The sequence below is a fragment of the Mauremys mutica genome, chromosome 6, assembly GCF_020497125.1.
Source record: "Mauremys mutica isolate MM-2020 ecotype Southern chromosome 6, ASM2049712v1, whole genome shotgun sequence".
Classification (NCBI taxonomy): Eukaryota; Metazoa; Chordata; order Testudines; family Geoemydidae; genus Mauremys; species Mauremys mutica.
Window position 1 is genome coordinate 21,416,126 of NC_059077.1, and position 15,808 is coordinate 21,431,933.

At 46.3% G+C, this 15,808-nt stretch overlaps 1 protein-coding gene across 2 annotated transcripts in view; it reads right to left on the reverse strand.

Moving 5' to 3' along the window:
• The window catches only part of CCBE1 (collagen and calcium binding EGF domains 1), a 195,248-nt gene extending 180,777 nt beyond the window's left edge, over positions 1-14,471 (reverse strand). The window contains exons 1-4 of one of the 2 annotated variants that reach the window (XM_045022473.1): positions 14,415-14,471; positions 11,336-11,462; positions 5,154-5,247; positions 776-856 (exon numbers count right to left, since the gene is read on the reverse strand). In XM_045022473.1, coding sequence (XP_044878408.1) covers positions 776-856; positions 5,154-5,173 — 101 coding nt within the window. In that variant the 5' untranslated portion in view covers positions 5,174-5,247; positions 11,336-11,462; positions 14,415-14,471. Of the gene's footprint in view, positions 1-775; positions 857-976; positions 1,142-5,153; positions 5,248-11,335; positions 11,463-14,414 lie in introns of those variants that run through there. The other variant, XM_045022472.1, reaches the window with a different exon arrangement.
• Between the last annotated feature and the right edge of the window lie 1,337 nt (positions 14,472-15,808).

The window sequence follows — 15,808 nt, forward strand, 5'->3', positions numbered from 1 at the left end:
ACACACTCAGGAGGTGGCAGTCCCACATGCTGGTACCACACACACACACACACACACACAGAGGCAGCAGTCCCGGTAACACACACAAGGAGGCGGCAGTCCCACGTGCTGGTAATACATACACATACTGTGCTGGTAACAGCTCACAGAGGAGAAGGAGGTAGCAGCCCTGGTAACACACACACACACAGAAGGGGGCAATCCCGGTAACACACACACACACACACACACACACACACACAGAAGGGGGCAATCCCGGTAACACACACACACACAGGCAGTCCCACGTGCTGGTAACACACACACACACACACACGCACAGGCGGCAGTCCCACGTGCTGGTAACACACACACACACACACGCACAGGCGGCAGTCCCGGTAACACACACACACAGGCGGCAGTCCCACGTGCTAGTAACACACACACAGAAGGGGGCAGCAGTCCCGGTAACTCACACACACACACACACACAGAAGGGGGCAGTCACGGTAACACACACACACACACACAGGCGGCAGTCCCACGTGCTGGTAACACACACACACACAGAAGGGGGCAATCCCGGTAACACACACACACACACAGGCAGTCCCACGTGCTGGTAACACACACACACACACACACACACAGAAGGGGGCAGCAGTCCCGGTAACACACACACACACACAGGCGGCAGTCCCACGTGCTGGTAACACACACACACACACAGAAGGGGGCAGCAGTCCCGGTAACACACACACGCCGGCCCCGGCCCCGGCCCCGCCTCGCTCACCTGAAGCAGGTGGCCAGCTCGCCGCCGGGTTTCAGACACGGGTACCGGCTGGTGGCGACCTTGTTCTCGGAACAAACCTCCCTGCGGGAGAAGCCGGAGAGAAGAGGCGGCTTTAGCCAGAGCCCGAGGGGGGCGGGCGGGGGCTGCCAGGTGCGGCGCGGGCTGGGAGCCGGCCCCGGTGGGGCGAAGCGGGGGACCCACCTGTCGCGCTCCTCGGGCTCCTCCCGGTAGGTCCAGGTGTGCCCCAGAGCCAGGAGCAGGAGCAGGGCAGCCAGGCTCCGGGGCAGCAGCCGCCGCCGCCCTGCAGCCCCTCCCGGGCCGCCCTGCAGCACCATCGGGCGGGCTCTGCTTCCGCGGCTCCCTCGGCCTCCTAGGAGAGCAGCGCCGCAGCCCCTGCCTGCCCCGCCTGCGAGGAGGAGAGCGGCCCCCTGCGGCGGCACAGCAGCGGCCAGATGTTAGCGCGGGGGCGGCCTGGAGAGGGGCGGCCGCTGCAGCCAGATGCTCCACAGGGGGCAGGCAGCGGTACCCGGGGGCGGCGGGGTCCTAGCCAGAGGCACGGGCAGTGGGGACAGAGGTAGCCAGATGTTGCAGCGGGAGCAGGCAGGGGCAGCTAGGGGACGAGGCAAAGGCTGGCGGTATCTAGATGTTGCGGAGGGGGGCAGGCAAGGTAGCTAGGGGGGCTCGGGAACCAGGCAGACGCTGCAGTAGCCAGATGTTGTAGAGGGGGCAGGCAGGGGTAGTTAGGGGTGCTCGGGAACCAGGCAGATGTTGTAGTAGCCAGATGTGGGGAGCAGGCAAGGTAGCTAGGGGAGCTCGGGAACCAGGCAGACGCTGGGGTAGACAGATGTTGGGGGGGCAGGCAGGGGTAGCTGGGGGGCTCGGGGATGAGGCAGGCGCCGGGGTAGCCAGATGTTGGGGGGGCAGGCAGGGGTAGCTAGGGGAGTTCGGGAACCAGGCAGACGCTGGGGTAGACAGATGTTGGGGGGCAGGCAGGGGTAGCTGGGGGGCTCGGGGATGAGGCAGGCGCCGGGGTAGCCAGATGTTGGGGGGCAGGCAGGGGTAGCTAGGGGAGTTCGGGAATCAGGCAGACGCTGGGGTAGCCAGATGTTGCACGGGGGGGCAGGCAGGGGTAGCTAGGGAACCAGGCAGACGCTGGGGTAGCCAGATGTTGCACGGGGGGGGGAGGCAGGGGTAGCTAGGGGCTTCAGTAAGAGGTGGGACTGGAGCCCGTGTCCCTGTCCGCAGGCAAGCCGCGCTGTAGCTGAGTGGCTGTCGGGGAGGGGGGGTCAGTTTCCTAGCGTAGGGATCTCCCCGTCTGCAGTTCTTACACTCCTGTGTTACGCGCGGGGAAATCGCCGTTGTCGGTTTTTACTGACTCACGATCCGGACTTAGCCCTGTTCTCTTTTCTGCCCCGCGATCCTACCGCCGGAGGGAAAGAACGAAACACGGGGGGCAGGGCGGAGGCGAGAGAGGTCCGAGAAACCCAAAGACTCGGACAGGAAAACCCAACAATCTAAAGCCGCCCTAGGCGGTAGGAATGATGAGAGGCTGCGTGTCGGCACATGGCTGCCTTCCAGAGCCAGCCTTATCTTACATGTCTCTCTCACAAGGCCAACGGAGCCACAGGAGCTCCGCTACAAGTGTTGTTTACCTCTGTGCACAGTTACCCCTTCCACACCATTCACACAGGGGAGATCAACTGATAAAATAATGCAGCAGCTGGGGCCCCCTGCACCATGTCATCCTGTTTTTATAGTTAAAAACCCTTTAGGAGCAAATACCATAGAGGAACAAACCCCCCAAATGAACCTACCTTTGTAAATTGGGAGGAGAGCTGAGAAACATTAAATCACTAAATGGGCTTTGACAGGAGGGGTCCTGTCTACAACCATGAAAAGCTTTTGGACAAAATTTAGTGCTTACAACTACAGTCCTTTCACCTGTAGTGCTGGAAACCATTTACAGAAGTAGCATTATAACCCCAGTTTACAGCTGGAGAAACTGAGGAACAGAGTTTAAAGACCAGAGTGTGACCCCCCTTACACCCATCACTAACCCTGCTGACCTCACTACGATGAATAAGGCTATACTGTGAATAAATTGTCCAATACCACAAAGGCAAACTGGAACAACTTAATTTTAGGGCCTTTCAGAAGTTTCCCTTGAACTGCCAACCAGATTCTGCTTTGCTGTAATAACCTCAGCAGTAAATAGTTTTGTTCTCTTACACTAGCAAAACTGCTTTTCTGTTTTGGGGATACTTGATGGTCCCATCTCACAATTATAATAACCTGCTTCTGTATCTCACTAAAGCATATATGGTCCTTACTAGGAATTTTAAGTGTTTCTTCCATTCTAGTTCTTTATGTACAAAATAAGGAGTAGGCAGAGACAGAGCCCAGTCCTACTTCACTGAAGTCGATGAGTATTAGGGGTGTTCCTGGCAGGGGTAAGCCCTAAACTTCTCATTCAGCCTCACTTAAATTCTGAGATAACAGGGAACAAAAGACAGGAACCTGGTGTTTGGATCTCGGGGCTTTGTAAGCACCTGTCGCTGTATAATGTTCCTTCCCCTTCCCAAGGTGGATAGGATCCAATAACAGAGTTTGAAAGGAAGAGAAGCTTGTACTCCTACAACCCATACTCTGCCTACGTGTGGAGTAACAAGAGAATTGTTTTCTAGTGATGCTAATCCAGCATTTTTCCACAAGAAGTAAAATTCTCCCCCCTAAATTTTGATTATTTTTTATTTAAAGTGATGAACACAAATGGGAGGACTTTGCCACATCCCCTCTACTCAGAGCACCACACTTCAGAGAAGTTCCAAATTTCACATCATCTTGGGAACATCTCTGATTTTATTTTTTTCTATAAAGATAGGCTAAGTGGGATGTATAGATTTTTGTAAGTCATTACGGTCACTTTTGTAATATGTAGGCACTGTAATTCAGTACCTGTGCTATGGTGGTTGTTTTATGTTTATCACCCATTTATGTAAGAAAGTTTGTCCTATCAACAATATTGTTTATCTTTAGTAAAAACTAGCAACAAAGGCTGTTCTGGCAAAGGCTTACACTTGCTTTCATTTGACATGTAAGTAGTCCCACTGACTTTAAGAAAACTACATACATATGAAGCTAAGCACGTATATTACATCTTTGCAAGATCAGGGCCTAAAAAAATACAGTATAAGCAAGATTTTAGTTATTGCCATGATACACAAAACTAAACAAGTTTAAGTAAGTTTAGATAATATCCAAACACAGGCCTTTTTGTTTTTCCAATTAGTAATTTTATTACCAGCTAACACATAAAAGATGTTGTTTGATCTCTTTGCTGCGTCTCATTTTTAAATGGACGTGCAGCCAAGCCCATTAGGAGCACAAGGGTTACATTTTTAAAAGTGTTGAAGTGTGCCATTGGTTAAGAAAACACTGAAGTCCTCCGATTGCCCCAGGCAGGAATAATCTGGAGGTTGTTTGTTTTTTTAATTCAATAAATAGGCATAAAGTGCTGTTTGGTGTGAGGGATGCTTGTCCTTGCATCGAGGCAAACTTTGTTTTGTTTTGACTTGCACAACTCAAGTATGTATAAAGTTGATAACGCTGCATATGAAATTTTGGAGCAGTCTCAAAAGGAGATGAGGAATTCAGCATAAATCGTGGTGCATAACAATTTTCTTGATGTTGTTTATGCAGGAATGCAAACATTATTGTTGCCCTGTGTGTTTTTACAAATAATATTGATTGAATAATATACAAATTCATGTTTTTTCCTGGATTTCGCAAGTAGTTTGAGTATTTCGTAAACTGCACATTAATAAAGAATCTTTCGTATGCCCACATCTGGAGCAGGAGGGCACAACCGTCTAGAACATTACACCACAGCAGGGTTCAGTGAAGTGTGCAAAGACACCATGGCAAGCCCTGACTCATCCAAAAATACATCTCTGAAGAGATCACAAGGCCTTGAGTTAATATACTATTATGCTAGCGCCTAAAAGCTTCAGTAAGAGCTCCATTGTGCTGGGTACTGCCCCTAAAATTTTGAAATAACAGGTGATTATGATCTATAAAGATGACTTTAAAGTATTCCTTCCTCTGCACAAAAAGGATGCCTCCCGCCCCTACACATACCTTAGGAAAAGCAAAACTTCCAACAAGACTTCCAACAAGTCTGGTCTTCCTTGGTTTTGCTAGGAGTCTTGTTGGAAGTTTCAGAGATGTGCATTTTCTTAGCCCTTTATTGAAAAAGAGTGAGTGCGTGGATATTTAACAGAGACATCTTGTCAAACGTCTCCCATGTGTGTGAATTAAAAATGTTAAATAAAGAACAAAATTTTAAACAGTCTGAATAAAAAACCACCACCGCTCTCACCTGCATTTCATTTGCGCCATGTATCTTTGTGGTCATAATCCTCTGTAATCCAGTTATCATTAAATCCTTCTAGTGAAATCAGGGCAGAACAGACCTGATGTTTAAACAAACAGGAAAAAGTTTTTGGAAGCCATTTCTCAGGTCTTCCTTCTATATCAAAGAATCCATTAGAGGGGCACAAGCCATTTTGTCCCTTTTGCATATTACTTTTCTTATAAGAAAGGCCTCTAAACTTCATGATGTTGAACTAACCTATCTCAGAAGATGAAGGCATAAACTGAACTTGTTCAGATTTGAACATGTGGTTCCAAGGAGTATTCCAAGGCCTGAAGTTTATACATCCAAGTTATCCCTCTATTGGGTAACTTGGGAATGACCATGCTATTTCAGACTAGTACAGGAGCCCATCTCTGAATAATTATCATCGTCCTTCTTCTCTAGTGAATAATTATGCAATAACTCGTCTACGGAGTGGGGGAAAGCAGTTCTTCCTAATCAGTTAGTGGCTGACAGAGAGGGGAGTAATAAGCAGAGGACTAGTGGAATGGGGAAGAGAAAGGCAGAGCAAAGAAGACTGGAGAAGAAGAACTGGCAGGGATGATGACATGGGATTTAAAAAAAAAGGAGACTGGTTGGGAGGATAAGCAGAAGAGCAGCAAAAGGAAGGATAGAGAGATGAAAAACAGAAGGGAGGAGTGTGGGGGGAGAGAGAGAGAAGCAATGTGGGAAATAGGAGAAAAACTGAGGAAAGAAAAGCAAAGCGGTGAGTGAGACTGACATGGGTGGCCACATTCAGCCCTGGTGGAAGCAGATGTGAATTCGTTGCATTCAGAGAGGGCAGGAAAAGGAAGTGGGGAACAACTGGGAGGGGATGACAGAGCAGAAGTGAGGTGGGGAAAGAAGCTAAAAAGTTAGTAGTGCAAAGAGTGATATAGAGGGGTGGTGGTAAGAGATCAGAGCTACAAAAAGGGAACAGAAAGCAGAGAGGGGAGTACTTCTGGCAGGGAACAGTAGTTACCCAACCCATCTATTTACTTCATCTTTCTCACACACCGAGACAACAAGCTCTTTGGGGAAAGAACTTTTTCTTCTTTTACTTTGCCTTGTACAATGGGATGCAGTCCCTGACTACGGGGCCTCTAGCTGCTATTGTACAAATTGATATTTAATAAAAACAAGTAGGCAGAGAAGCAGAGTGGGGAAGGCGCCCTTGTCATTATCGTTACACCTCTCCCCCAATATAACGCGACTCGATATAACATGAATTCGAATATAACACGGTGAAGCAGCGCTCTGGGGGGCGGGGGCAGGGCTGCGCACTCCGGCAGATCAAAGCAAGTTCAATATAACACGGTTTCACCTATAACACGGTAAGATTTTTGGGCTCCCAAGGACAGCATTATATCGGGGTAGTGGTGTATTACGAAGCTTAATCCAACTAGGGGACAAGGAACATTAAACTTTTATCAGACAGACATTTTCATTAGAAATCCTTTAATACGGATTGAAGGTATATTCGATTAGATTTGTGTAGCTTTACCCCATCTGATGGAGAGGTAACTTTGGGAAAAGATACTTCAGAAACAGCTATACAATGGACAACGTCATGCTTTGCCTCTAAAGTCCATCTCAGCTACTGAAAGGAAATACACAAGACTGCTTTCTCCCTTACACAAATACTTACAGAGCTCATCTTAGATTACTAACAAAAACAAATGGCTTTTGAAAATGTCCACTAAAACAATAGCACTGCTGACCAAGCAGAAAATAAGTAAACAGTAGCTCTAATCCACCAAAAACATACACAACGACATATATGGCACATGAGAGAACACTAAACAGAGCTGACATTTTCTCTCAGGTTAGTTTTGGGTTTCATTTTGTTCTAAGAGATTAGAGCTGAAGAATGTGAAATCTTTCACATATTCTGGCTATCACTCACCAATGGCCTCTGAGGTGTGCATGTGCTTCTTGTCAGTCCTGGCCTCTTTGACAAAGCTTTGGTCATCATTCTAAATTTAGAAACAGTAAAACAAAACAGTCCCCTTTGATTTAATCCTTGCAATTATTAGAACAAGGTCTCTGTGAGGAGCTGTGAAATTTTCAAACCATTCCGTCCAGTTGTATCATTGCTAGAGTAACCATCACTTTGGCGTGTAGTTTTATATCCAAAAGAAAATGCAACCCTGGAGATTCTTGCTCACATGCATGGGACAGAAATGACCGATACATTTTTAATCAGGAAGGAGTTTTTCTGCCACCCATATACTGGCATGGATCTCAGGAGCCTTACTCTGCATGGTTCCATGAGTAGAGCATAAAACTTGGAATCTAGAAGAGAGCTTACTGAATAGTCAGCATCAAACCAGGAATTTAACAGCTTGGCCTGTTTTTGGTTTGCAAATAACTCACAAACCGATTTTGATTTCTGTGCGTGAACTCAGCGTTCACAGAGCAATACAGATTAAATATCATTAATCAATGTGTTTGAAAACTGCAAGAAAGATGTACTTGTGACTAAGGCATAGGAGGCCTGGATTCAGTCCCCCATTCTGACCTTGGGCAACTCACTTAATCTCTGTAACATCTGTACTTTTGTCCTCCTTGTCTATTTAAAACTATGCTTTCCAGGGCCAGAGCTATTTCTATTTGCATCGTATAATAGAGCCCTGCTCTCAGTTGTGGCCTCTAGGTGCTTATGGTAATACTATTAACAGTCCCTTCAAATTCGTTATTTGCAGTGTGTGGTCCTGTGGTGTATTTTCTGCTCTTTGATTGGACGACAACCCTTGTAACAGGAGAGCAACACGTTGATTAAGGGGAATGGATACAAATATGTATTATGTCAGTTGTAAATAAGGCTCATGCATAGTTTATTCTACCGAAGAATTTCTGAGCTAGAAATAGCAATGGCAAGTTAAATGGACTATTGGGAATATGGAAAAAATCTTAGCGATAAGTGATATGAGAATTAGGCTCAAATGTTCACTCAATACAAGACAGGCACTTGAACACTGAAGCATACAACATCTGTGTCCACTTTTCAAAAGTTTGGCTTACATGGTTTCATGAATCACCTATCTTCTGTGCACGCTATATCAGTGTCTGCTAACCCTCAGTAACACTCTACTTCAATCGCATTTTAACTTTTAAAACATGCTACCCACTTGTTTTTACATTACATGATGGGAGGCAAATATATAACCTAATCCAAGTTTTTATTGTGAACACTCTAAAGGAGGGCACACCTCAGGACAGATCCGGGGAGTTAGTTATTCATGACTGCAGTGGTGTCTGTTGGGAAGCTAAATACATTCATCCTTAAAGAAGGCTTTTGATAAAAACCTGCCATCCCAGGCAAAATATTTTACACATATCCATTGATTTTCATTTGTGCATCTCCTGGCACATCATAGTCACTAGGCTTAAAATTTTTCAAAAAAGTGACTAATGATTCTGGGCCCCCAGTTTGAGACACCTTAAAAGGGCCTGGTTTTCAGAGGGTAGGTCTTCAGAAAATCTGGGCCCCCTGAAGGTGTCAAGTTACACACCTAGAAATTAGGCACCCAGGACCTAAATACTTTTAAAAATCTGGCCCTTAGTTACTTTGGAAAACGTAGGCCTAATAAATGAACAAGATCCTGAAGCTCAGCGGGGGTTGAGGACCCTCAGCAGCTCACAGGTATTTCAGTGTTGGAATGTAAGATGACAAGGTCATGTTCAATGTACAAATTTTAAATTTCTTACTTGTCCCTGTTTTACCAGGAAAAAGGAGATTAACACACTATTGTGCTGATTTCACTATGTTCTTCCAGAGTTGCATAGTCAAAAACTTGCATCACTAGGGTTGCCAGGCATCCGGTTTTTGACTGGAACACCCGGTTGAAAAGTGGCTCCGAGTGGCACTGCTGACCAGGCCATTAAAAGTCCAGTCAGTGGCGCAGCAGGGGCCCAGGGCTAAGGCAAGCTCCCTGCCTGCCCTAGCTCTGCACGGCTCCCAGAAGCAGCCACCCGGTCCCTGCAGCCCCTAGACACATGGACAGCCAGGGAGGCTCTGTGTGCTGCCCCCACCCCCAGGGCCAGCTCTGCAGCTCCCATTGGTGGGGAACTGCCACCAGTGGGAACTGCGGGGGCTGTGCCTGCAGGTGCAAGGGCAATGTGTAGAGTTTCCCTGGCTGCCCACATGTCTAGGGGCTGTAGGGACCTGGTGGCTGTTTCCTGGGAGCCACAGTAAGCACCACCGGGCCTCCACACCCCAAACCCCTGCCCCAGCCCAGAGTCCCCTCCTGCACCCAAATTCTCTCCCGGGGCCTGCACCCCAACCCCCACCAAACACCCTGCCCCAGCCCCCTCCTGCAACCTAAACTCCTCCCGGAGCCTTCACTCCCCTCCCACACCCCAACCCCTGCCCCAGCCCAGTGAAAGTAGGTGAGGGTGGGGGAGAGCAAGCAACAGAGGGTGGGGGGATGGAGCGAGTGGGGGCAGAGCCTCGGGGAAGGGGTGTTCAGTTTTGTGCAATTAGAAAGTTGGTGACCATAATCACTACATAACTCCACTGTGAAAGGCAGCACTAAGCCACACCTAGGTAACCAGCAGCATTATGGCCAGATTGTCGCTTCGAACCACTATCTGTTTCGGGTGGGGGATGCCGAGAAGGGTTGAGAGCCCAAGGAGAAATTCTAGCTGTGCACTGCAGTTTGAGAGGACCACACTCTCCACTGCATGTGAATGGAGAAAGGCCTAGATCCACAGAGGGACTTGCACGTTGCAACACTAAGCATCACAATGCCTAACTTCTAGGCACCTAGAAAATCACTGGAACAATGGGATCCACAAACCCGGAGTCAGGCACCTAGGCTACCTGTATAATGCATGGGGAGAGACAGGTGCCTAAAAATGGGATTGACATGAGAGCCAGCATGCTAGGCAGGGTTTGGAATTTAGGTGTCTAATTCTCTCTGTGGAGCTGGGCCAGAGTCATCCCAATCATCAGACCTGGCTGCACCTGCCTTCTTTGGCAAGACAGGCGCCATAAGAAGTTTCTACATCTATTGACAGAAAGTTAGTTTCCATCTGCACATAAAAATGGACAAAGATTTAACTCAAATGTAACAAGCCTAACCCTGGAGGCTGAAAATAAACACAGGGCATTTATACTGAAAATTAGATTTGTTCTAAACATCTAAAAACACGAGGTTATAGTGACCGTCTGATCTAAACCCTAAATATGCAATATATTCACTAGCAAGGGAATAATAGTAATGTTTATCTCCAAACAGTTGAATTACTCCAGACTGCATGCTGCCTTTCCAGCTTAATACATAAACTATCCCCACCCCCATTTGTAGTCTGAATGAAACAGCTGTTCCTGGAGTTTATCCGTTCTGATCTTCAGTGAAACACATGCAACTCCTCAGAGAGATGGGCCAAATTCTCCCCAATGACTAATTTAATGGAGTATGGTACCACAACAACAGCAGACTATGGCCCTAACTCTACAACATGTGACAGCTCAATTACTCCTTATTTATTTACTCTTCACTCTTTGCAAAAACACCCCCAGCACTCAATCGAATGTCAAAGAAAGGGGTCAGAAGGCAAGTGACTTAAACTACCTCTTTTAAACAGTCCCTTCCCATTAAAGCCAGGCTGTTTTTATCAAAAGATAAAAGGCTGTTTTTCCTGTAAGGAGTGACCACTGCAAATAAAAATCAGTTACAAATCATCTGAAAATTAGTTACTATCAAGTTATGATCATGTTCATTCTGGAAAGCTGAATCTTCTGTCACACTGTAGATTCAGTAGCAAAAGTTTGTGTACTTAAACACAAGTTATTTACTGTAGCCAATGATCTCTACTTTAGGAGGAACATTGTTTTCTTTCTAGCCAGAATTCCCTGAAATGCACAATTGAGGTTCAGAAAACTTAAAACAGTGGTTTTGGGGATTTGGAGAAATGGAAAACTGGTGAGGGATTTTAAAAAGAGGAGGAGGGCATTAACCTGGAAAATGTTGATCTGAAACAATCAATGGTGCATAAGACAACTTCAGAGTTTGAGAATAGGCAGGAAGCAAACAGTGCACGTTGGGAAAAAGATTTGTATCATATCAATATGTGAAGAAAAACACATTTGAAAATTTATCAAAGTACAAGTTAAGATAAATACAAAAAAGATATCTTACCTTTGAGAAGGACCTTTCCCCTCATAGATGTCAATTTCCATCTGCCATGAGTTCATGATAAAGGGCCATAATCCCCAGTTTGTGATATCCCTATCTGTCCCTGTGGCCTCACAATCAGCCTGTCTTACTGTAAGAGATTATAGGTGCTGTGTGTGAATAAAGCAAAGATGGGTGCATGAAGACCAGTCAGACACCATGCATATTGAAACTGGGCTTTATCCCCATCACCTCCAACCCTTCCTAAAATAGTCACCATTGAGTGTACTGTCTTTGTATGTACTAGTCTGATGTTACCTTTTAGCGGCTGCCCATAGGTGCCATTATCATCATTAATAATCAGCTAAAGGATTTCTCCTTGAGTTCAAGTGGTTGAGGGCTGTGGATCTGGAACTGAAGGACTGTGTTTCTGTTCCTCATTCCCACTGTGTGTGCAATTCATGTTATAATTGTTCCTCTTGCCAGCTGAAGTGATTTGTTCAAGAATGGCACCTGAGCTCCTGTGACTTTCATAGGTTTGGGACAAACTTTTGTAGGTCAGAAGGGACCATCAGATTATCTTGTCTGACCTCCTGTTTGTCCATTGGGGGGTAGTGTAACAAACTGCCTCCATTGTAGAGTATGGGATGTTACCCTCTAGCATCAAGCTCACAAAAAGGATAATAAAGGAACCAGTTACTATCACCCCTTAGAGTGCTGGCTCGGTGATAGAATTTATATGTACTTGGGTCTTACATGATGCAGCAGAAGGTTTTCGTTACAAAGTTTACACACTATTATGCCAGGCTAAGCGTAGGTGCCTATCTGCCAAGGAATGAGGCTACAGCAGTACCAAGCATCCCCCACAACCCCTTTGCTGGGCAGGGAAAGAAAAAAAAGGGGCATCAGTCAACTGGTCTTGTCAGGGTGGCCAGGGCAGACAGAGCAGCTGCTGATAAAACACCTTCTCTCTGTGGCTCCTGCCAAAGAAAGAGTCTGTGGAGATCCAATGGGAATTAAAGCCCTGCCATGCTCAGAAATTCAAACAGTCTCGCCAGCTGGCCTGACTTGGGCCGTTTCACACACAGCCCACCCACTGCAGAGATGTAATTTAAAGCTCCTTGTAGCCTATGTCAGCGTTACTGATTCTGGCCTACCATGCAGAACAATGGGCAACACTGAGATCCCCACCCAGTTACAGACCCCAGGACTCTTCCCTGCCTGCTCGCCCATGTTTCCTCAGGCATTTCAGGTGGGGCTAGTTGCAGGTAGAGAGAGAAAACCGGGTTTGTGTGGGGTGGCAGGGAGGGGGATTCATTACTATTGGAACTGGATGGTAGCACCTGGCCACGAGTTAGTACTGTAGCCATTGTTATTTTAATTGGTATGACTTTGAAGTTATTTGTTCTATACACAACATTATTGTGATAGTGCTCCGAGGCCTGGTTAGAGCTTATTGATTTATCAAAGCTAGCCACCTCTACAAATAACGATCTGTTTGTGGACAACACAGTAGCAGAAATAAAGCGATCCTCTCACTTAGAGAATTGGACCCAGTTCTCGACTACCCCTTACCTCTAACTCTCACTTACACCACAGCAGGAAAGCACGAGACCATGTCTACACTAACAAGCTTAGAGCGGCGGCTCAGTTGTACTGATGCAGCTGCGCTGCTGTAAGATCGCTCGTGTAGCTGCTTTCTGCGGAGGGGAGAGAGCCTCCCGTCGACATAATAAAACCACCTCAATGAGCGGCAATAGATGTCAGCAGGAGAGATTCTCCCACTGACAGAGCGCTGTGCACACCACTACTTATGTTGGCAAAATGTACATCGCTCAGGGATGTGGTTTTTTTCCACACCCCTGAGTGACATAAGTTTTGCTGACAGAAGTGGTACTGTACACATGGTACTACTCCTGTGATTTAGTAGCATTTTACAGCTACTTTGCACTAGTCAAATGCCAGTGTGAGATGCAGGGCGATGGAGAATCAAGCCCAATGGTGCAGGGAGGAGGGTCTAGAACAGTGACTCCCAAACTTTAACAACCTGTGAACCCCTTTCACTAAACTGTCAAGTCTCGCAAACCCCCTCCTAAAAATGAATATTTCTAGGGATTTTCTCCTTTACCGGAGTATAAAGTTATACAAGCACTGATCTTGGAAATATAAGGTTTGTTTTTATGACATGCTTATTACACACTATTATTTATCATTACAGTATTTTTATTACATTAGGAAAACAGCAACACTCTTCCAAGATCTCACTTTTGTAGCTTGTATCACTTTGAATAAGCCTCTTATAAGACAAGGCTCCAATGTTTCATCAAGGAGTATCAGATGTGAAAAGTATGAAGGTATTTAAGAAGCCAACTCACAGAGTTCCTCCTACACAAGCATTCAGGTCTTGAGCAGTCCAGGCAAACACCACATGTTACAACACAGCTTAAACTTGTTCTTCATAATAATTTTAAAAACAATACAGCTGCCTATTTAGTTTTAAAAACAGCAAAAAATATCCACCTCTTTCCATGTCTTATAAGGAGTTTTGAAGTTTAAATCTCCTCAGTGTGATAGATATGCTTGCTTTGATCTGCTTAGCTCGTGGAAGTTCAGGGGCTCCGGGGTGCTGGCCCCATGCTGCTCAGGGTCCCTAGGGACAGCTGTGTCTGCCATTAGGGATCCCCCCAGAACCGCCTGTATCATTTCACAAACCCCAGTTTGGGAACCACTCGTCTAGAACTAGGCCACTAGCCTGGGATTTGAGAAATCTAGATTCAACGTCCTGCTCCTTCACAAACTGTGGGTCACTGGCAAGTCATTTCATCTCTGTGCCACAATCCCCCAGTTATAGAGTGGGAATAATAGCACTTCCCTACATACATAAATACATTAAAGACTTTAAAGTGGTCAGATACAGCAGCAACCCTTTACCCACTCTGGCTTCAGGCTAGCCACTGCCTCATTTTCCCCTTCAATCCCATGGCCAATCACCTGCCCACATTTTCCCCTTCTTTCCCAGGAAGGACTGACTACCACATCCTGAGTCTTTCAGGCCCTTGTTCCAGGGCCCTGTTTTAATAACTGAAACAAACATAACACTTACAATCAGCACAGGCTACGAGAGACCTTTCACCCTTTTCTCCTCCACTAGGCTAGTCACAGAGACCAACGGTGATACCACAACCCCTTTCAACTAGGGCTTTTCAGCCATTGATAGAGAACACCTGTCCCCTCCGTTCTCAGGTGGGTCTGATACATTGAAAAGGGCAAGTTGGCCTGAGGCTCCCTAGTCCTTAAAGGGGCAGGCCCCAGCCTGTTACAGGAGCCATAACTATCTTAGATAGATAGATAGATAGATAGCAATGAACATTTCAACCTGCTATTTAAAGGTCTTTTATTCATTACCTCTGTTAGAATCCTAAAAGAACCACCAAAATGGAGGCACAGAATTTAAACTAAATGGCCCTGCACATGCTACCTGTCCCTTGCAGCCAGCAAACACTTTCATCTTTTCCAAGGCTGAGATTTAAGAAAGAAAGGTGAAAAATACAGACAAAAACCAGAAAACCAAATCTACTTTTTCCTCCCAAACGGGTGGGAATGATTTAAATGTCAAGAAGAGAGGGTTTTTTTTCCCATGAACCACTGTATAAACAAACCCCACAAAAGTTCAGTCAGCATTTCCCTTTGTAAAACTACCTACATATAATAAAGGAGTGAGCACTGGAACAATCATGATTGCAACTCATTTTTACGGAGCAACGGAAGAAACTCAAATAAAGCTAGCCGTGCATGTCTTGGCACTTAGTTAAAGTTGGCCTAAACTGCCTCTGCTTACTCACCCGCCTTTCAAGCAATGCTTCCAATCTGTTTCTCTGGAATATGTTCCTTGTGTCTGCAGGAGCTATTTATAAACTACAACACTTATTTTTGGATTACACTCATCTAGGTGGCTCCTTGCCACTAGAGAAAAGGGGTTTAAATGAATTCCAAAAACGTGTATGAAGTATTGCACTTGGGCTGAAGCACTTCCAAGTACAGTGGCCTGGCCATGTGCACAGAATGGTCAAACCTGGTGTGAGCAGGCACAGCTCCGCTGACGCCAGTGAACGCTCTCTGATGTGTTGACATGGGTTCTGGTCTCTTAAGTGCCCTGCCCTTTTTGGTAGGGATTTCCTCAGAAGAACCTCTCTCAGAGCATAGGCTGATACATAGGAGCAACCAGGAAGCAGCTCAAAATGCTTTGTCTGTGTTGGTTATGTAGAACAGTGGTTCTCAACCTATTTACCATTGTGGGCTGCATCCAATACTACCTGTGTGGCCCTGAGGATATCACATGGGCCACAGCTCTGTCCTGATTGGGCCCCAAGTGGCTCACGGGCTGCAAGTTGAGAATCACTGATTTAGAACCTGTCCTGGATGTAAGCAAGCTGTACGTAGGTTTCAGCAATGCCTACTCCTGTCCACCCCACCCCAAGAAAGGGACACGTTAGAAAT